At 33.0% G+C, this 24,070-nt stretch overlaps 1 protein-coding gene across 4 annotated transcripts in view; it reads right to left on the bottom strand.

Moving 5' to 3' along the window:
- Window positions 1-24,070, bottom strand: part of MLLT10 (myeloid/lymphoid or mixed-lineage leukemia (trithorax homolog, Drosophila); translocated to, 10) — a 200,153-nt gene that overhangs the window by 59,912 nt on the left and 116,171 nt on the right. For all 4 annotated transcript variants that reach the window (XM_004691296.2, XM_012731339.1, XM_012731340.1 and 1 more), the window contains 5 exons: window positions 19,617-19,712; window positions 11,288-11,540; window positions 7,629-8,198; window positions 1,154-1,198; window positions 296-328 (listed from right to left, as the gene is read on the bottom strand). In XM_004691296.2, coding sequence (XP_004691353.1) covers window positions 296-328; window positions 1,154-1,198; window positions 7,629-8,198; window positions 11,288-11,540; window positions 19,617-19,712 — 997 coding nt within the window. The remainder of the gene's footprint in view (window positions 1-295; window positions 329-1,153; window positions 1,199-7,628; window positions 8,199-11,287; window positions 11,541-19,616; window positions 19,713-24,070) is intronic.

Genomic DNA, 24,070 nt, shown 5'->3' with positions numbered 1-24,070 from the left:
GAGAGAGAGAGAGAGTGAGATTGGGAGGGCGGGGCGTGGGGAAAAACTTTTAGAAAATCAGAACAACACTATTTCATTTTGCCTTACAAAGAGACAAATCAACTAATGAACTATATTGACCTATTGTCTTTATAGGCAGCAATCTAGTTTTCACTAAAGTGTTATTAAATAAAAGATTTACTACAGAACTGGATCTCATCTCATCAATAGAACATGCAAGTTTTCAATTGGGATTCTCTATATAAGCAATCGCTATAGTAAATGAATCACCAGAGAAGATTCTAGTAAAACTTACCATTGTGTATTGCATTCAGCAACTCTGAAAAAGCTTTTAGGTAAGGAAAAAAGGACTTCAGGTTAAGATCATTCTCAAACACACAAAGAAATACAGAGTGAGTCAATATAATAAAATTTAAATAAGTCTATAATGCATCATTTCTTTAATCATTAAACCTGCAAGTTGGTTCCATTTTTACATGGTATAAATTTCAAAATGCTGTATCTTATTTGCCAATGTAATATCTATTAAGTTTAAGCAGTATGTTAGATATAGTTATAATGATGACAAATTTCCCTTAGTAATAAATATAATCTTTTAAAAATGGTTAGCAGTCTACTTATGTAATGTTTTTCTTGTTAAAAGTATCTATAGGATGCGATTTATATAGGTAAAGCCCACCTTTGGTCACCAATCAACAATATTATAAAGAAAATCTTCAATTTAGCATCTACCCCAAGCAAAACACATTCACATTTCCTAAAGTTCAGTATGACATTCTCAACATATGTAGAGGTTTAAGCATGAAAGCTATCTAATGCCAATATAAAATATTGAAAAATTATATCAACATTAAGATTAGTGGAAATAAAAATTTTGAAAATATTACTTCATGGGGAAACAGAAATCACAGTTCTGAAATGGAAACACAAAAGGTCAAGAATAATTAAAATTTTGTGACAATTTGAACTGTAGCATGGATCCTGAACATAGGAAAAAGTACATGTTAAAATACACTTGCATGAAAAAATTCAGTATGAACCAATTGCATTTTGGAAAATTAAAAGTTAATGTTCAGGTGGCATAATACACTAAGAAAAAGCACTACATTAGGAATCAAAAAGCCTGGGTTACCAACCCAGTTCGACAACTTACTAGTTGTTGGACAAGCTCCATCATGCCGATACTGCATGGAAATTTCTGTTGGAAGGGAGGAGAAAGGAAATCAGCAAAGAAGTTGCTAATGGCTCAAGGGTGGGAAAAGCAGGAGGCCAGAAAAACATGAAAACATTCATCTAGCTTCAAATAAGACTGTGGGCACAAAAATAGTAAGCTAGTAACTAGGTCATGAAGGATAGGAGGAACCAAATATGAAGGAATACTCACAAATCTTAAGCAGACTGTATGTACACATACACTCGTTATGTGTTAAGAAATGAATCTGAATAACAAGTGTCTAACTATAAATGGATTTACTAGTAAGGAGGTGTTAGGCAGTATGATAAACTAATATTTTACATAATTCATTAGGAAAACATTCTGTCAAAAATATTTGAATGCTGTGGTCACTTAGCAAATACAATTTAACTATGGTAATTATTTAGTTAACACATGAATAGAAATCCATTATGACTTATAACAGTATAAAACTTTTTGACTAGACTTAGCTTACTTTCTTCTTATGCCTTTCATTTTTGATAATGATAATGAATAAAGCATCATTCTTACTTTTTTATTCCACCATATGAGGAGAATATGTAGAGCGTAATATGAGTCAATAAAATACTGTTAAAAGAAAAAGCAGCTCAGAAAATGAGACATAAATTTCTTTAGGACATTCTAAAGGAAAAAATAATTGATTAAACCAAGATTAAGGCTGTGACTCAAAGGACTTGATCTACTAAATTGGTATTACCTTATCACTAACACTTTGGCCAAATTTTTTTTTAAAAGATAACCTGATAATTCCCTGGTTATCATTTAGCCAAAAACATGACTTGAGGAACAATATATGAAACAGAACCTTTGGGGGCCTCCCTGGTGACTAGGAGTTAAGTCTCAACAATACTACTACAATGGCCTAGGCAGCCTGAGTTTGATTCACCAGCCAGGGAGCTGACCTACATGGCATGGCACAGCAGACCTCTCCTATCTCCCCCATTGCTCCCCTCAGCATTGCATTTCAGTCAGTCTTCCTGTATTGTTCCCCACTCTGTCTCTGGTGAATCCTCTCATCCCCCACACCTCTAACCTATATCCCAATTCTTCTATGCAAAAGTAAATAAAAATAAAACAGGTATGTGTCAAGTGAAAGCAAAAAGAAAAGGGTAGCCAGGATGATGAAAGCTCTGGAAGGTATATTCTACACTCCTGAAATGCTACTCATGAATCTAGCTTTTTGACATAGTTTGATTTTGACTCTAGACTCTGAATTAGAAAGTCTCTTTACTTTAAAGTCAACTCTAGCCCTCTACTAGTTAAGAGTATAGAAAACCCAAGACTAAATCATCAAATATTTTCAAAACTCTTTTATAAACATGTAAGTGTAACAAAATGCTACTAAAAATAATTTTAAGAAAAAAATTAATGTGTATAAAAACATGAATCTGAAGTCACTAAAAAGACTGAATTATGTTAATTATGCTATTCATTAATCTACTTTCTGTACTAGTAGCTACACTGTTTTGAGTTTACTAGATTAATATTTCTATCTTTTTGATTCCCTTAATTTTTTTACAGAAAAATTAAGTTTCTAATCAGTTCCTAATTAAAGCATTTTGCCAGAAAAATACTTTTGAGTTTCATTTTATCAACCTCAATAGATATGACTATAAATAGGAGCACATAGTTATACATGGTCAAATTAAAATTTCATAAGCCTCAGATTTTTAGTAGAAAAGAACAGACCTTCATATTAGTAACTGTCTCCTTAAAATCTTTAAGGGTAAGTATACAAGATTAAAACCAATAGAGTATTAAGAATCTATATATTTATCACCACTAAAGAATTCCATCACTGAAACAGATTTTAAGTTTCTTAACTTAGAAAGATACGACATTACATTAAAGAACTAGTAACTAAGAATTTTTTTTTAAAGTAAACGGTATATTCTTTGAAAGGACATAAGAGTAATCAAAGAAAGTAAATAACTCCATTTGATTTAGTGAATTTGAGGGTTTTCCTCAGAGAAAATAAGCTGATTTGGGTTTTAAAAAGTTTACTTTCACTTCCGTGAATAAATCATAAACTCTCATTAATGGAGCAAAGATAAATAGAAAAGGAGAAAAGGACAAATACACATGTGAGCTCTTCCTAGAAGTTTATTAATTTTGATGCTTCAAAGATCCAGTTACCTACTTGTTAAAATGCTAAAAGAATGCATTTTTCAAAGAATTCAAAAGGTTAATATATTATATAAGCCTAAGCTTACAGCAACTAGTAGTCATTTAAGACAATACATTTTCTACTTTGTTCAAGTCACTATAAAGTAATAAATCATTTACCAGATGTACTTGTTTATTTAATTCTTACAATCCTGATCCTGATTAGAAAAGGAGTTTCCAGGTATTTTCAGGGCCTCCTAGAATAAATATCTTGCTATGCACATTCTGCTATAATTTGAGTAAGTTGTGAGAGAATTTTTACTATTGTTAAATTGGTGCCATTATATAACAGTTTTAAGAGAATCATTTAAGAACTTGACTCTACTTCTGCTTTATTTCCTAATTGTAATAAAGTAGGAAATAACCACAGCAGCTGTACTGTCCATTTTGCATGGTTGGTCCAAGAATAAAATGAGATATAATTTAACAGCCTTTTAGAATCTCTTAAACGTTCTCAAATATATGATCATGATCCCGCTGACTAATGTAACATTTGTATTGCTGTTCATGGAATTCTTTAGTGTTCATGGAATTCTTTAGTAATAGTAAGTTGCTATAATGTAGCTGAAGATAATATTCTAGGAGGAAGACAACTAATCTGTAAGCTTGGCATTCAACTCTCCACCAAAGCATATTTCCCTATTTAATCAACAGTATCTCTAACTATCCAAAAAACACAAATTTACTATTTCTATTAACTTTATTCCATATATACCTTTACTTTCTTTTCTGGTAATTTTGCCGGGCTTTTTTTTTTTTTTTTAAATCTCTACTCCAAAGTACAGTTCAAATGTACTTCTCCAAGGTAATTTCTAACTGAATTCTACATTGGCCAATAATATAACGTGAAAAGCTTTCCATATAAATAAATAATTTTACTCACAACCTAGCTATGAAAACTTGTAAGGCAAGTACAAAAACACCCTGAGTAGTACTAACCACACAGTAAGCTCACAGTGATTATGAATAGTATTCGTTCTTCCCTTCCTCTGCTGCCCCAAAAGAGTTTAACATTATGTTCAAAACAAAATCCTGACAGTGAGTGGACAGTGGTGAACATGACCAACACAGTCTCACACTCATATGCTAAAATTATAGTGGGTGTTAGTTATAGCCCAACATAAAAACCAACAAGTGATCACAAAGGTCACCGTCATTACTAAATTAATGACTTGTCATTAAGACAAATCAGTCTTTTAAAAGGCATCATGAAAAACAATTCTTAAAAATAGCACACAGTTAAAATTTATCCTTCTGAGTTTATATAGGTAGAAATTTTCTTGCTTTTACAACTACTAAATGATCAAACATAAAATTAGTCCAAAATATTTTCATATTACACCTGTAAGTGACACTTTTGTTAAGTTAAATTATTGACTCAAAATCTCTCACTGCTGGCTGATATTATTTTCTAATGAGAGTTTTAAGATCTCCTGAATTTTAAATTTTCCATGGAATTGAGGAAATGCATGGTTCTATCACTAAGAGATTGAGAATTCTGTTTCTTCTTCTATCAAATAATTATGCTTGTTGAGTATGTGTGTCAATACATAAGTTTTTTTATTTTTATAATAGTTTATTTGTACATCATTTGTGTCTTTTTCCATCTCAGTTGTAATCCCCATGGACTTCCATCACCAACTCACCCATGTGTCATCACCATAGTCCCATGCACTCCTCCCCATCCCCCCAAATTTTGATACCATTCCCCACTCCAACCCTGTAAAATGTCTCTGGTATATAGGTGTTCGTTATTACTCCCCAACCCCCTCCCCCATCCTTTATGCTCCTGCTATGAGTGAAAACATCTGGTATTTTTCTTTTCTTATTTCACTAAGCATGATCCCTTCAGCTCTATCAATGCTACTGCAAAAGGCATGAGCTTCTCTTTTTTGATTGTCGAGTAATATTCCATTGTATATAGGTACCACATCTTTTTAATACAGTCATCTACTTTTGGGCATTTGGGTCGGCTCCATCAACATAGTAAGTTTTAAAAGCAGTTAGCAATTCTTATGATAAGGCACAATTTCTAAATATGGCATTATTCTAGGTAAGAAACTATTATTAAGTTTATTAGTAAGTTGGTACTCTAGTCATTAAACTTATTAGAGTGTACAAAATCTTAATATACAAAAATAAAGAATATATCAAATAGTTTTAAGTAATCTTATTCCATAATTACAGTATTCAATATATACAACTCTTCAGAGAGGTCATTAAACACAAATTAAAGGGAAAAGCAAACTGGCAAGTTAAAATGTTATGTCATTGATTTCCATGAACTATTAATACTTATGGGAATTTATTCATAAATTTCTGTTGATTTAGTAGTGAGCTGAAAGGAATACAAAATGGTATTTTTCTGCCATACATACACACACACACACACACACACACACACACAAAACATATTGCCCTTCAAGAGTAATGATTATGTAAAAAAAAATATCATTTCCCACATCTAAAATTGGCTATATCACTAACTAAATTTAGGTTTCACCTTCTCAGTAACTTATCTAATTCTCATATTTATCTAATAAATATGAACTCTTTTTTTCCTGACTGTTTTCTCTTTGTGACTAGAGGGAAGACTAATTGCTAAGTCCTAGACTGAAAGTAAACATAAAAATAAAATGCTCAGTCAATAAGCTCATTTCCCCATGCAATTTATATTCCCCACCCCCTTCTAAAACAGTGATTTTTTAACCATGAGCAATTCCATACATTAGCAGGTTTTTAAATTTATTATTTCCATAAGAATGAGTGGGGACCAGACAGGGTGGTTCCATGGTATGCTTGCTTTTTGAACCAAGAGAGTAGAGGCTGGGAATTCTGAAAAACATTCTACAAAGTTCAGGACAGCAATGCACAACAAAAACTATATTCACCAAATGTCAGTAATTCCGAGATTCAGAAAGACTGCCACCCTTAACTAGTACTAATGAAACAAACCTTCCATAGTTTCCACTCATTTTTCCAAATAACATATCAAGAAAACTACTTTGCTATAGTAATTAATGCTAGCTAGCTATGAGAAATAAGAAAGTGGGAGAGGGGTATGGTTGTGTGATCTTGAGCAACTTATTTTACTTGTGTAAACTTCAGTTTTATTGGTTAAAATAAAGGCATTAAAAGCCCTTACTTCATAAACTATTGTGAAAATTAAATGAATAAATAAAAAGCATTTAGTAGGTCATAGCACAAAGCAAATGATAGCTATGATTATTATTTTTCACATCTGACCTTTACATAAATACTTCTTTATCTTAGAATAAAATTAGTATCTGCATTACTATAAAAACAATCCCCGGCCCTCCCTGGTGGCACAGCAGGTTAAAGCACTGCACTAAGAAGCTTAAGCCACTTCCGCATGAGTTCCATCCCCACCAGCCCTGGAGGAGATCCACATGGCGAGGCAGACCTCTCCTGACCCACCCACTGCTCCCCTCAGCAGTGTATTTTCCTCGATCTCTCTGTTCTGCTCCCCACTCTGTCCCTGGTGAATCCTCTCACCCTCCGCATCTCTGGCCTGTACCCCAGTTCTGTATGAATAAATAAATAAATCTTTAAACAACAACAACAAAAAAAATCCCCAAATCATCTACATTCATGAAATATATATGAACATTCTTCATTTAAGTAACAACATATATAAATTCATTCATATCTTAAGAAATGGCAAAAAACTTATACTTGAAAACAAAAATAATAAAAATCTTTTTATTATTATTTATTCTAGGCATCATCTCCTGAAATGATGCCTAGAATAAATTTAAATCATTTATGGCTCACTGAGAAATATTAGTTCCTAAAAAACTGCCTGTATTTAAAAAAAAAAAATGTAGGAAGAGAAATTAGGAGTAATTCTAGTGGTATTTGTATACTGACTTAAGAAACTGAAGACTAACAAAAATTTAGAGAAAAGTTGTTCAAGAACATAGCACAAAAATTAATACGAATTCTGAATGGTGAAGCAGAAAAAATGGGGGGAATTTATTGTGTTTCATAAGAAAAGAGTAATCAATAAACTATTTCACCTATATTTAGTTAGAAAACATCAAATTAGTGCCAATTTTTTTTTCCAACAACCAAGCTATCTTTCTAAAGATCATAAGACATCCTAAAATTAGGGTAGTTAAATGTCAAAGCATTATTATAACAAGTCTTAAAATGAATTTACTTTTCAGGGTAAAGGAAGTATGATGGTAGGAATAAGGAAGAAAAACAACTGGCATATCCCTACCTGAACCAACTGGAGATGAGCCAACACTAAGACTTTGTAAACTTCCATTCCTGAGCAATGTAGGAGATTTCTGAAGACTAGAGCTTGTTACACTTCCTGCAGCTGATGCTACAGATGATGTTGGTGAAGCAGAAGATACTGAGAGATGAGAAACATTCTCTTGATTTTTGTTTCCTTTGGGTCTACCAGGCCCGTGCTTACTTTGTTTATTTCCTTTTCTTTTCTTTTCCTTTACAGTTTCTTCTTCTATGCCAGAAGTTTGAGCCCGCTTATATCCTGCTGTTGGAAGGCTGGGATTACCCAAATCGCTGGGTGAATTTTCAAAGCTTTTAGGTTGTGAAATAACAGCTGAGGTTGAAGGGAGACCAATTAAGGAACTAAAACTATTTACCCCCCCTTCCTGGCTTCCAGACTCTCCTTTATGTACATCTTTGGTTGATGATGACTGTTGGGAGTGAGTGTAACTGTCATTACGCAGATCAGAGTCTGTAAAGCTCAAGAAATCCTGGGGAGATTGTACTGAACTTCCCGAAGATGATTTTACACTGCCTGGAGTTCCTGAAAAACTGCCTGTATAAAAAAAAATAGGGTAGGAAAAGAAAAAATTGATGGGTGGGAAAAGAACTAACTATAAAACTTAGGACATCACTATGTAACAAAGCAAGATTTTTGTTTAAAGGTTATTACCAAAATCAACTTTACCTACCAAATTATCTTTAAAAAGTACTTTTCAATTTATAGTTATTAACTCTTGGATTGCAAGTTACTGCTTATAAAGTTACCAAGATATTAGAAGTGCTTTATTTAACCTACCTTTTCCAACAGTAGTATCCCTTAATTCTCCCCCAAATAACTCATGGTATGCTTGAGGAAGAACTTAAGAATAGCAGTTTCAAGGAGACTTTGTCAAGTCTACAACTAGATTCTGAATGGCTGGGGAAAGTTCCTCTCTTTCAAATACTGAACACACTTATAAAAATGTTCCCAACATACAATAAGAATCAAAAGATGTTGCCTTTGGTTTTAAGTTTTGAGTTTTAACTTCAAGATAATGTTGGTGAAAGTTATTATTTTGTTTAAACCTGGATTTGATTAAAAAACAAAAAGTGATGATCACATAGGGCCTAGTATGCATCTTACATTCTCACAATCTACCTTCCAGAGTTGTATAAAAAAGAAAACCAGTCATTAACATTGTTACTGTTTTAAGGAAAGTAAAATCATAGAAGAGGTAGCACTCATGAATCACATTCACAACTACTGTTTCTCCCAACTCTTTAGTAAAAAGAACATTATAGTAGCCTGCTATGTTTTCTTGAGATTTAAGAACCTTAAGATTCATATTTAGCTGGTAGAAAATAGAATGTGGCTGAATGAAACAATAGTTTGATCCATCAACCCATTTCACCAAATCCTCAAGCTTGTCAGATGAAGTAACAAATATTTAAACTTAGTTGTGAACTACATATCTATATTTTATAAAAACAAACTATACATCATATTTTAACTGTGTTAAGAAGCAAAAGTTCAAAATACCGTGTTTTATTGGAGTGAAAGGAACTTTCAAGCTAAGAGTCAAAGCTAATTTTACCACAGTGTACATTCAGAAGTAATCACATAAATCCACCTAACATATCTTTACAAAGATATGCTTTCCTCATATGCAGAATAGTTTTTATCTATTTTTGTCAAAGTTATGAATTTTAAGTTCTTTTTAAATAGTTCTAAAATTTAACTCTTTCAAGACAATGTTTTATATTTACAACATTAATTGTACCTAGTGAACATCTTCAGTCTATGTCTATATAAAAAGCATACACATCAAGAAACCATTAACATTACCATCAATCATTTAAGGATAACTGCAATTTGCCACTTAATTAGCAGCTATAAAGTAGTTCTTTATTGCATTCATTCTAAACTGTCACCATCTGTCTTTCTCGTACACATTTTTGTTGTTACAGCTGGTGTTAAAAGCTCAGTATACCAAATACTTTACATTTAGTATACATACTTCCTACTTTTCAAACTCAGATATTACTAGACGTGAAAAAATAAAACCAATAATCTTAAATACCATAACTTTAAATTTCAATTTATGAAACTTTTATAAAATACTTCAGATATGAAAACACATTCTCTACGATACTTCAATTTTATGATGGTTAAGAAAATAGATTTTTTTTAAAGTGGAATCTTATGTCTAAGATTAAAAATACATTTTAAAAGTGGAAATAAGCTAATTAACAGAGAATGAGAGAACTGAATTCTGCTGGTATCACTTCTTAAAAATATGAAGTAACATTAATACAGGTTTACTATTTATTTTCAAAGTGGCATACAAAATAATACATACAAACCTATTAAATGAAACAGTAAATTTTGTATGTTATCTTTTTATACCTCACTAATTTTTGTAAAGAAGTATCCATGTTAATATGACTTAAAAAGATAAAAGCCTAAAATATTAGATTAAAATATATGAGCACGTATTTTTAATGAGTAGTCAGAACACTATGTAATCTCAGTACATATATAAATTATATACTGGTAAATTTAAAGAAAAATCTTTAAATTTTAATTTATTTTCTTACATCTCTATTAATTTTTGGACAGCATTTTATTTTTCACTCAGTAGAGTGGCTGCAGTTCTCCCACCACCATAGCTCTTCCCTTCTCTCTCCTTCTCAACCTCAATCCCTTTCCCTTCTCCCCTGCTATATGTACTGGTAGAATTTGGGTGTAAGTTTTATTATTAGCAAAATTTTGAATGGGATAAAGAAAAGTAAAATGTTTTCCCTTCTTCATTTACTTCTGGGGGCAAAGGGGAAAGGAGAAGCATTTATCATGCATTGTACTAATATGTCATCCTCCAACAAGTTTAATTTTCAAAATATTTATATTCACATTTAAAACTATACAAAGTGGAAACCTAGAACATAAGGTTAATTTATTCTAAAGTTAGTGGAGTTCTTCTACTCTTCCTAAAACGGGGTGGCTTTATAAGAAAACATATCTCCAGCCAATTTTGAATTTAGTTTAAAAAATTATTGTTTCAGTATTTGTCCCATGATATAATCCCATGCATTATTTGGGACATACTTATGCTGAAATATAATTTACTGTTTTAAATGAAATTTGACATTAACTGATCATCAAGTATTAACAACTTTACCAAACAACATATAGGAACAAAATTCTACTTTAAATGTCTAGATTTATTACTAAAAATACTTTTACCCTAAAATTTACCCAGCATTTGTTAACCTACTAAATTTTATATACCCTGTGCCAGTGTTTAGCATGGAAAGGTAAATAAAAATAATTTATAAAAGAATGATTATAAAGCAGAGAAGAAAAACACACTTTTTACTACACTTTTTACTATTTTTCTCCCAAATCTTAAGTTTAGTCCACATCTACTTAAACATTAATATTAATTTCAGGTTTAGTAACACATAACACAGAAGTAAATAGCAAAGGTACAGAAACATTTTAATAAGGAGTATGTCTTTGAAGTAATCTTACTTTAGCAACTTATCATAAAATAATTTCCAGTGACTCATTATTGCAAATAAAAAATAAATTCTTTTACAAAACTGATATAATATTAATCAAACAAACAAACAAGTATTTTAAGAAAGCTTTATAATTATTACCTTGCTGGAAAGGACTAGCTGCTGACACAGTCGTTCCTGGATTTCTTCCACCAGGCTTCCTTCCCCTTTGACCTGAGCTGTGAGTAGAAGATTTTTTTCCCTTGCTGTCTGACCCTCTAGTCTCTGAAATATCTTTTCCACCAGTTGTGTGGGCAGAGACTTCCTGGAAATTTGCATTTGTAAATCGTGCTGCTGTATCTTCCAAACGTTTCAGTGATCCAGATATAGAATTGCTGCTAGTGCTTGTATAAGTCTAACATTTTGATTAAGAAAGAAAGGAAAACAAAAGAGAACTCATTATATTTTAGCTATGGGGAAGAAGGGGAGCTAGAATACTAATAAAAATAAACCCTAAGTATTGGACTTAGTACATAAACATGAGATTTTCTGTTATATTTATGTTGATTATTTATGTATGGCTGTTAAAGCATAAAACTGCAGCAGCTGGTAAAAGTACATATTAACCACATTTATTCAGTGACACAGGAATACCAGTGATTGTACTTGTTTCTTAAGTACTATCTAAAATCACTGATGTAATACAAATTAAAACTCTGAAAATATGCAATACCAGCATTTTCCTCACATAACCAGCACTCGGTACAAAATACTACTAGATAATTAAAAATAAAAGATGAAATCAGGCTTCAAATGGTAGGCATTTTAAACAAAATCAATGTTTTAAAAGAGGAAACAGAGGAGACTTAAAATATTTTGAAAAATCTCACCATCTTTTTATTAACCACTTTTTTGAGGTTTGATCTCTGGCACTACTATTCCCACTGGACATTAGATTTTTACCATCAAATAGCATAAATATCTCATAAAAACAAATGAATCACTTAGTCTCATAATATTACCCACAAATAACAACAAAGGTTTCAAAGTAAGTTTTGGGTAAAAATAAACTTGCATTGAACACACAAAACACATTTAAACTGAATAAATGCCATGGCTTACTTTAGAAACTTGAACATTTTCCATGATGAACAACAGGTCATTCTGGAAACCATCCCACTTCATTTTTTTTTAACTTTTTCAATAACTTGAATTGAACCTGAAGTTCTCCATACCACTCACACCTGACCCTAGTGAAGTTTAAAAGCCATCTAAAGAAAACACAGTAGTGCTCTTTACTCATGTATTTGTCCATGTATCAAATAAGGAGACGAAACTAGATGGAATGCCAAAACCAGAAATATATTATTCACTTCTTTATACTAATGTGAGGACTAACCAAAATTGCCACTCATATAAAAAATATCTTTACTTATGCCTGAAATGTAAATATGTTTATAAATTCAGTGAAAATGTTATATTTGGGAGAAAGTTATTAAAGGAAGAAAGCAATGAATGAAATTTCAGTGACAAGTCATATTAAATAAAACTATAAAAACATGTTATTTTTAAAGATTTTATATGCCTAAGTTTCAAAAGATAACACAGGTTAATTAATAAGCAAAAAAAAAATGTGTTATATCTTAACAAAAAAACATTAACATAACAGAAAAGGCTATAGAGGTTTCAGTCAAGGAAAGACACCTATAGTTCTTATATGTTAACTTAAGAATATTTGTTCTATAGTATTTTTGTTTAAAAATATGGCACTACAAAATTCCATTACAAAACACATTAATTCAAAATCAAGAAGGTCATGAAAGACGCATAAAGGTAACAGAAGATAGTGGAAGACACTGAGAGACATGGGCATTATGCAAGCCTAACCTTACAAATCTATTGTTTCAGTTTCACAGCTAAAACATCCTCTTAGTAAATAAGAGCACCTCACTACTCTCAATGATTCTAGTACTTAAAACTACATATATGTAATGCAAATTATTCCATAAAATGCAAACAATCTACTTCAATTGGTATGCAACTAAAAAAAAAAACACTCCTTTTCATTAGAAATAAAACTGGTTATTTAGCCATTTTGGGTCTCTAAAACTATAAACAAACACCATGGTTGAGTGTTTTATAGGTAACTTAAAATACTTTTTAAACACACATTTAGGACATGTTTGATTCAATGTTTACTACAATTATTAGTCTTCAAATAAGATGCAATGCCAATATACAACATACCAACTGCTATAAGTATTATTAGAAACAAAATATATTTCCCAGTTCAAAAGTTAAATTAGACCCAATTAAACAATTACTTTGCAATAGCAACAGAGAAAAAGGTATTTTTTTAAGATTTTTTTTAAATAAGATTTATTTATTTATGAATACAGAACTGAGGTACAGGCCAGAGGTGCAGGGGTGGTAAAAGAGTCACCAAGAGACAGAGTGGGGAGCAGAACAGGAAGACTGACGAAGTACACTGCTGAAGGGAGCAGCAGGCAAGACAGGAGAGGTCTGTCAAGCCATGTGGGTCACCTACAGGACAGGACAGGGATTGAACTGGCAATGAAGCAGCTGTGGCCAGCTTGTAGTGCTGTGTCCTAACCTGTTGGGCCACCAGCGAGAGCCCTGTTTGTTTCTCTTTTTAAAGTATTATATGCCAGTCTTCCCTTGCAGTGACGCAACAGGTTAGAGCGCAGCACTATGAAGCTAGACGCAACTGCTTCAGCTCAGTTCACAATTAGATCCCCAGCCAGGAAGCTGGCCCACATGGCGCAGCAGACCTCTCCTGTTTCACCAGCTGCTCCCCTCAGCAGTATACGTTGTCAATCTACCTGTTCTGCTCATTACTATGTCTTTGGTGAATTCTCTCACTGCCCCTGCACCTGTGACCTGTACCCCAGTTCTGTATGCATAAATAAATCTATACAAATAAAGTAAGCAAGTAAGTATTGGGCCCTCCATGGTGGCACAGCAGGTTAAAGCACAGCACTAAGAAGCTATAGCTACTTCAGCATGAGTTCAATCCCCACCCCAAGGTGACCCACATGGCATGGCAGACCTCTCCTAACTCACCCACTGCTCCCCTCAGCAGTGTACTTCGTTGATCTGCCTGTTCTGCTCCCCACTCTGTCTCCGTGACTTCTCTCACTGCACCTCTGGCCCGTCCCCCAGTTCTGTGTGCATATTATTTTTAGAAAAAAATAATAAAAGTATTATTTGCCTTATCTGTTATAAGGCCTTGCAATTTACATTGGAAAGGAGGCAGCAGACTGAAAAAAAAAACCGAATAGCTATTTCACCAACATGAAACAGAATAGTATTAGCTAAAACTTTAATTATACACTAACTCAATCATCTCACAAAATTGACAAATTTTTCACTAGCCCAACTATTAAGTATGAAGCATAAAATTGTGTGTTCTTAAGACTTAAAAAAGGAAGAATGGGGAAGTGACAGTGAGACAAACTTTGAGCAGCTTAATTTATACATTACTGGAGTACCCAAAAGGATAAGGGCAGAAAAAAAATTTCTTAAATGAAAAAATGGCAGGAAAAAAAAAACTCACAAAAATTGGGCTCTACTTGGTGGAACAATGGATTAAAGAGCAGCACTAGGAAGCTAGCTGCAGAGTTCTATCCCCAGCCAGAAGGGTGACCCACATGGCGCAGCAGACCCCTCCTGTCTCGCCCACTGCACCCCTCAGCAGTGTATTTCATCAATCTGCCTGTTCTGCTCCACACAGTTTCTGGTGAATTCTCTCAGTGCTCCTGCACCTCTGGCCTGCTCCCCAATTCCATGTGCATAAATAAATAAAGTCTTTTTTTAAAAAAATCATAAAAATTGCTGAAAACAATAAACCTACCAATTAACTAATGCCAAACAAAAGAAATGTTAAGAAAACTCCATGAATAAACAGCATAATCAAACTGTCACTAAAAACCAATAATAGAGAAAAAATTATAAACAATCAGCTGTGCATACATTTTTTTTTTAAAGGAGATGTCTCTTGAACTAAAAACTAAAGATAAGGCTGAAATAGGTTTCTCAAGAAACAATATAAGCTAACAGAAAAAATCTTTCAACCACTCAAGAAGACAAACTTTCAACCTAGAATTCTATAGTGAGCCAAAATACCTAATAAAACAAAGGTAAATAACTGCCATTCAGATAAAAGAACTGACATAACTCATCTCCAGAATTTCAATAATACAGTAACTGCTAAAGGTTTTCTTTTAAACAGAAAACAACAAAAGAAATGTGAATCTACACAAAGTAATAGAGAAACAGTAATTACCTTGGTATATAAGACATTTTCATTTAAATCTTTTTATAAGATAATTGATGATTTAGAGCAAAAATAGTAATTAATTATGAGGTTTTTAAAAAATTGGACCCTCCCTGGTGGCATGACAGTTAAGGCGCAGCACTATGAAGTTAGCTTTGGCATGGCCAGGGGGATGATCCACATGGCTCAGCAGACCTCTCCTATCTGACCTTCTGCTCCACTCAGCAGTGTATTTCAGTCAATCTGCCTGTTCTGTTCCCCATTCTGTCTCTGGTGAATCCTCTCACCTCTCCCCCCACACCTCTAGCCTGTATCCTAGTTCTAGAAGCATAAGTAAATCTCTTTTTTAAAAATATAAAAATTTTAAAAATGGCAGAACTGCACAAAAGGGTAAGAATGAACATATATAACTACAACATTTTTTCACAATATGTAATATAGTAATACCACCTGAAGGCAGATTGACAAGCTAAAGATGTATACTATAAACCCTAAGACAACCAATAAAACAAAACAACAAAGAAGTCTTACTAATCAGACCAAAACAGTTTATTAAAAATACTAACTGAAAAAAAAAAAGTAGAAAAGATGAGGAGAAATGGGCAAACTGAAAGGGATTAGTAAATAAATGAGTTGAGTACAACCATGTCAATAATCACCTTATATATAAATTACCCAAACATCCCACTGAAAGGCAGAAATAACAACACTGAACAAAGATACCCAAAACCTCATTATATGTTGCCTATAAGAAACTTCACATTTTAAGCATAAGATTTTAAAAGTATTTAAGTATGGGGGGAAATGTCAGTATGACATTAATCTTAAGAAAGTTGAATTCATAGTATTGTACAAAACAGATTTCAGAGCCCATCTACCACTCTACCCTGCCTCTTTCAAAAACACAGTATCTCACCAGATTATCTGCCCTCACATCTACCAGGGTTAGTATGATCTTAAACACCTCACCCCCAACCCCATTTACTTAGTCAGCAAAAGAAACCAGATCAATTCTCAGTTGCCTCTTTTCCAACCAAGTCCACACCTTCCACCAGTTCTCAATAGCTGAAATCCTTCCATTCTGCTCTCTGGAACTCAGTATCATCAGGAAAAACTGTATATAACTCAACTTTTTCTCTGAACATTCCTTTCAGATTCACACTCTAACAAAATCCTAGAACATCCCTGAATGTCCAACCTGTGTCTATCTCAAATAAATGATGACTATTTTACTCACTACTCTGGAGAGGGAAGGAGATTATGTTTCCTTACTTGTCAATGATTATTTTAAACCACTGTCTTTAAAACACTCCAAGTATGAGATCCCCTGTCACTAGACCTTACCATCATTAAGTTTCATTTTTAGAGTGATTATCAATCCCTTAAGATAAGATTTAGCAAAAAATTTGCCCCCCAAATCACACTTGCCTATTTTTGTATAGATTTAGAGCTAAACAATATTTTTAAATGGCTGAAAAATTTCAAAAGAATCTTTCACTACACGCAAAAATAACAAATTCAAGTTTCAGTGTTCAATAAGTTTTATGTGAAAACTGCTATACTAATTTGTTACAAATTGATACAGCTCTTTCTGTGCTATACCAGCATAGACTGAATACAATAGTTTAGCCACAGACCCTAAAATATTCACTGTCTAGCCCTTGACAGGAAACATCTGCCTGACACTGCCTTTGCACCTACATACAAGTCACTCAAACACTACATTTTTTCCAGATATATATTCATTCCACCTTTTACAACCTCCAATCTCAAGTTCCTATACAGTCTTTCCTCCTACAATGACTGGTCATAGCTTAAACTCTATTACTAAATAATTGCAACCCTTCAATAATCTTCACTTCATGCATCCTACTCTCTGAGTACCCAAATTCACTCTCTACTACTCCAACAATCCTTTAATTCTCCCAGGAACAACAACCCATCGAACATTAATTATTATTCATTCCCTGTAGATCCTATTTCTTCTAATATTCTTAAGGACATCAATCAAGCAATTTTTCTGTCTTTTTAAATCACCTGCTTGCCCTTATACACGACACACTGAATCATTTCTACTATTACACAAACATGTTGCTATTTCTCTTATTATTTAAAAGATATCCTTTCTTATCTCCACTTTTCTCACCAGTTACCACCCATTTCTCTGTCCTTCTTAATAGAAATGCTCCTCAAAGCAATTACTTAAAAACTGACTTTTCTTTTTATTGCAAACCCATTCTAATAGATAATTTACTTCCATCATTACATTAAAACTGCTCAATAAAGTCATTAATGATCACTGTATGACTATAAGATGGCTAGTCTTGCAGTATTAAATAACATAGTTAACATTTTTTTCTTTTCTTTAACTTTAACAACACATGCTCATATTTTCCTTCTGAATTTTTATCTTCTAAATCTTCTTCACTGGTTGTACCTATTCTCCTAAATTTCTGAAGATTAGAGGCCCTCAAGACTGCCTCATAAGGCAGAGAACTGTGCTTACTCTTCCATTAACATGATCTCATGCCTTCAAATAACTCTACATGCATACAAGTCCCAAATATTAATCCACTGTCTAGAATTCTTTCCCAAATGACAGACATACATCCACTCAGCTAGCTAATCAACTTTTCTATTTGGATGTCTAACAAACATATAAACTCTAACATAGACAAAGCAGTCCCCCAAGATTTCCTCCCCTGAGCCCAGAAATCTGTGTTATTATGTTATATGGCAAAAGGAACATCATTAATGTTACAGACTTAAAATAGAGAAACCATCATAGATATCCCATGGCAGTTCAATCTAATTGTGAAGAAGATATGTAGAAGAGGAGAAATCAGAGATTCTAAGTCTGAAAGCTTTCAATATGTCATTGCTGGCTCTGAGATGGAGGGACACATATGCAAGGATCAGAGAGAGCTCTAGGAACCAAGGGCTGCTCACAGCTGACAGCCAGCCAGGAAACAGACAACTAAGGCCTACAACCATAAACCCAATAATCTGAATGAGCTAATTCAATATCTTCATTTTTGAGAAGCCCAGGGAAGAGGAACCAACTGAATCAACTCAGCCTTTTAGCCTAAAGGACATTGAGATAAAGGATTCATGTAGTGTTAAACAGCTAAATTTGTGGTGATTTGTTTTACATGATTTGTTCTGTCAGCACCAGAAAACTGGTAACATATCCCAAACTCAATTTCTCATCTTCCCCTCACCATCAGTCATTCTTGGTTAATACCAACTTCATTGCTATGAATTATCTGGACCAGTACCTGTGGTTCATCCTGAGACCCTCTCTTTTTCTTACACCTCTCATCTCATCTGTAACAAAGTTACGCAGAACCACATTTTAAATCAACCAATCATCTCTCTCCACCGCACCTGTTACTTTCATCTCTCTGGATTACTGAAATTACCAGCTAATAGCTTCCCTGTTATCTTTCTTTACTCTTTCTATAGTCTATCCACAATGAAGCCAATCACAGGTCCCTTCAAAGTCTAAGTCAGAATGTCACATCTTAGTTTAGAAATCTCCAATTACTTACTTTCCACTCAACTTAAAAGTCAAAGTCCTTCCACTGGCTAATACAGTCAAACATGACTGGTCTCTTATCTTGGCCTCATTTGCTACTGCACATGCCCCTGTCCTCCCACCCCTGCTGTAGGTTTACTTTGTCCCTGTCCCTGTCTCCACTCATTTTCAGATTAACCACATGACAATAATCTCTCTAATATTTAACACTTGTTAAGTAATATTTACTATGAACTACACTGCTCTAATTACTCTATATGTATTACCGTATTCAATTTCAATAGCTGTTTCCCCCACTTTATGGTTGATGAGATTGAGTTACAAAGAGGTTAAGGGATCTAAGACCTCAGTAAGTGGGAGAGCCAGAATTCAAAATTATGGAAGGGTGAAGTCCAGTCCATGGCTCTATTTTTTAAAACCAATGATGTGCCATACTTATTATCTTTACTTAATTTTCTTTAGCAAGGAGTTACAGAATAAAGAGAAAGTAGGATAAAGGACCAAGAAATGGAAATCCTAGAGTTTATGATGTAGAGTTAGAAAAGTGATAGAAATTATACAGAACAAAGACACTGGAAACAAAAATACTTCTTAAAAGTAAAAATCAGCATGCAACTAGTTATTATATATAATAAAATATAACACTTAAAACTTACTTTTTCTGTTGTAACAGTCAAGGAAGGAACCAATGCAGGTGATGGTTCTGGTTGCTTCTTGTGTTTTTGTTTGTGTTTGTCCTTTTCTTTATATTTCTAAAAATGAACAGACATAAAATCCAATTTAAATTTAAATCATGATCCATATACTACATAATAAAAATGAGATTCTTTTATGATTGTATAATTGTATTTAGTAGCTTGAAATGCTAACAAATATTTGTGGAAAATGCTTTAAAATCCACTTCCTATAATCATATCATTTTATGTAAAAAACACTAATAGCATATACTTTATACTAAAGTATCATGATACAAACAATACTGTATTACTGTGAATATATGTGGTAATACTAGTATAAGTTATTTTAAAATGACTTTAGCTCTATTATCACTATGACCAGTCAAAAATAATAATAAACTGCAGTATATAATTTGCTACATTCATATTTGACAAGCCATTTTTTTTCTTGTTAAAAACCCCAAATATTTCTTGTGTACATTTTATAAACCACACTTAAAAATTCACATGCTCTATCATATCATAATAGTATCAGATTCTCCATCACTGCATATTAAACTTTGTGACCCACAGACCAAATTCAGACAAATTCTTTACTGGTTTACTTAGAAAATGGATGCATTGGTAATCTCTAACCTAAATAATGTAAATAAAACTATGGTCTACTGCTTTGTTTTAAAGTGCTAAAGCTGATTAAATAAACATAAGGAGTTTAAATAAATAAAAAAAAGTGACATATTAAGAGCCAAACTTTAATGTAAAAAAATTTTCACCATATTTTCCTCAATTGAATTCACAGCACTTAATCTGTTCAAGGCACGAAAGAACTAGCATCATTAGATCTGCCCCCAAATTTTTTCATACCACCAAAACAAAAAACATAAAGATATATTTTACTATAATACCCGAGTACTGCCACTTCTCATTTTAAATTCCTGACCTATGACATTTCTTGACTGGAATGTTAATACTTTAGTGATGAAAAAACAAATTAACATAATGTTAATTTCTTTTCAGATTTTTCAGGAAATTATGACAGATCATAATGACCACCAAGAAATCATGCCTCCATTTGTAGTATGTTACTCTTCCTCCAACCTAAGTTCTGCTCTGCTCCTCTCCCATGAATTTCAGTTAGATATGTGACTTGTTTGGACTAAGTGATATATCAGCAGAGATGTGCAAGTTTAAGAACTTTAAGAAATCCTAATGACTTCCACAATTGTCCCCTTGAGTCCCAGACACCATGTAGAAAAATCAGTTCATACTCTCCCTATAAAGAGTTAAAGTACAGAATGAGACCTATGGAGAAAAAGCAGGATACTCCAGCCTATAGACTGCAGGACCTAGCCCATTACATGTGAGTAAGATCACTTCACACCACCCACTAAGCCACCAGATGAATATAACTTCTTGAATAAACCCAGTTACAGTTGCTGAGCCCTGCCTATTATAAGTTATTGCAAGTTATGTGGTGGTTTATCAAGCAACAGAAGATAAGAACAGAATCCAACCTTGGAAGTTAAAGAAGGTAGAAATTAAAAGCAACACACATTTTAGGGAGAAAAAAGTATACAATCTAGTTTATGATTATAAGGTTCAAATGATCCTTGTCGCATGAGTTCTACATCCTTACCTTTCTCATAAAAATAATAGAAGTCTTTTCTATCCTTTTTCATGTTCTACCTTCTATATTGGATATGAAGTATGCAAGACATGAGATAATCTGACAGAAAATGACCTTAAATAACAAGGTAAAGAAACCCACAAAGCTTGGAAAGTAATGGGAGTAAAAAGTGAAACATGCACAGACACATGTACATACAAGTAAACACATGAAAAAGTAATAGAAAGCAAATAATGGAATACTACAACTCTGGTCTTCATCCATCTATGACAGGATAAAGAGTTAAAAGTACAGAATGAGACCTATGGAGAAAAAGCAGGATACTCCAGCCTATAGACTACAGGACCTAGCCCATTACATGTGAATAAGATCACTTAACACCACCCACTAAGCCACCAGATGAATATAACTTCTTGAATAAACCCAGTTACCGTTTATTCAAGAAGTTTATCCTGGGAGCATTGCAAATATTCAATGAAGAACTATACACAGATTATATCCATGTATCCCTGCATATGAATTACAGCAATCTAATGACTCACTAAAAAAGCGTGATGACTTTAGATATCACAGAACAAATGTAAATTCTAGAGAAAGATTAATTATATATGAATATTTAACACAAGGAAAGGGTTCCAAATCAGAGGCAAAGACTGAGTATTTCATAATAGTATTGGAAAACTTGGTGAGTAATCTGATAAAAGTATAAAAAACAAAGTCCACACCTTGGGGGTAGGGAGAGAGGAGTAACACTGTATCAAAATGAACAATGATACAACTATATATATAAATAATTTTTAAAAATAAAGTCCAGATGATTATAAAGGTGTAAATAAAAATTAGAACAATCTAAGAGGCTGCAAGAAAAACAATTTGCTGTAATTTTAGAGCTTTTTAATTTTTATTTTTTGAATTAAGGAAACATTGATTTACAACAAAGTACAAGATTCTGAAATACAAGATCCTACCTCTTAAGGTATACACATTGGACATGGCTTGCTCTGTGCTACAAAATCAGAGTTGAATGACTACACTAGACACAACACACCCACTGCCCAGATACCCACAGTCTTCCAATTATACACCGTTGTGCCCCCTACACTTTTGCTTGCCACACTATCCCTCCCCAACATGCACTGTCAGTCTCAGCCTTACAGACTTCTAGATTTTGTTCTGATTTGGTTTTGTCTGACTCTAAATTACTATATTCCTTATTTAAGTGAAACCATCTGATATTTGTCTTTCTCCTTACTTATTTTACTTAGCATTATTCCTCCAGTTCCGTTCACATAATTACAAATGGCAACTTTTCATCTTTCTTATTAGTCTATTAGTAAGTATTAGGCTGAGTAATAATAGCCTACTATGTATACATACCACATCTTCTTAATCCACTAATTTATAATTTTCTATAACTTGGCTATTGTAAATAGGGAAGCAATCAACAAGATGTACACATATCCCTTCAAATTTAGCCTTTTCACTTTCTTTGTAGATACCTAGGAGTAGAATTGATGGATCATATGCTAGCACCATTTTTAGTAGTTGAGAAACTGTCATACAATTTCCATTAAAGGTTAGATCAGTCCACTGTCCTACAGTATACGAGAGTACTTTTTCTCCACACCCTCACCGATATTTTTAATCATTCTGATATGGGCCATTTTCACGGGTGTGAGGCAATATCTCATGATTTTTATTTGCAAATCCCTAATGATAAGTGGTAAGCATTTTTTTCAGGTACCTATTAGTCATCTGTGTTTCCTTTGTATATCCAATAAACAGTGTATGAGTATTTCTTTTTCCTTATGTCCTCACCAATACCTGTTTATCCTGGACTTCTGAAAATATTTTTAAATTCTTTATGTACTTGAGGGTGATCTCCATCTTTTTTTTTTTTTTTTGTAGAAGTGTCTATTCAGGTCTTATGCCCCCTTTCTCACTAGGCTGTTTCTTTTGTTGTTGAGTTTTAAGAGTTGCATATTTTTCATATACCTTAATTATTAACCCCTGTCAGATGTATGGTATAAAAAAACTTTCTCCCATTCAATGAGATGTCTTTTCATTTTAATGACAGTTTTCTTTCTTTGTGCAGAAGCTTTAATTTGATGTAGTTCCATTTGTTTATATTCATTTTTGTTCCTCGTGCTTTTGGAAATGAATTTATAAAGACGTCTTTGAAGCCAAAGTCATGAAGTGCTGTGCCTGTTTTCTTCTATGTACTTTATGGTTTCAGGTCTTACATCCAAGTCTTTAATTCATTAAGTTAATTTTTGTGTACTGTATGAGACAATGATCTTATTTCTTTCTTTTACATGTAACTGCCCACTTTTCATAACACCATTAATTTGAGAGGCTTTCCTTTCTGAATTGTATGCTACTGGCTCCTCTGTCATATATGTACAAATGTGGGTTTATTTCTAGGCTCTCAGTTCTATTCTACTTATTTGTCTATTTTTAGTCTATACTGTATTGTTTTCACTACAATGGCTTGAAGAGAGCCTAATATTTTCTCATTCTTCCTTTTTACTCAGGATTGCTCTGGCTGTTTGTTTTTGTGACTTAGTGTACAGCTTTCAGTATTGCCTATTGTATTTCTGTGAATAAAAATAATGCTTAGGATGTTGGCACAGACTGATGTATATATATACATATACACACACACACATATCTTATATAAATATACATATAGCTTTAAGTTAAGATGGCCATTTTAGCAATGTTAATTCTTCCAATCTATAAGCAGGGAATATCTTTCCAGTTCTTTCTGTGTTCTTCTTTTTGTTTTTTAAAGATTTATTTATTT

Source organism: Condylura cristata, unplaced genomic scaffold, assembly GCF_000260355.1.
Source record: "Condylura cristata isolate star-nosed mole 26May11 unplaced genomic scaffold, ConCri1.0 scaffold00030, whole genome shotgun sequence".
Classification (NCBI taxonomy): Eukaryota; Metazoa; Chordata; class Mammalia; order Eulipotyphla; family Talpidae; genus Condylura; species Condylura cristata.
The sequence above is the reverse complement of the archived record's forward strand: the minus strand, read 5'-3'. Positions and strand labels throughout refer to the sequence as shown.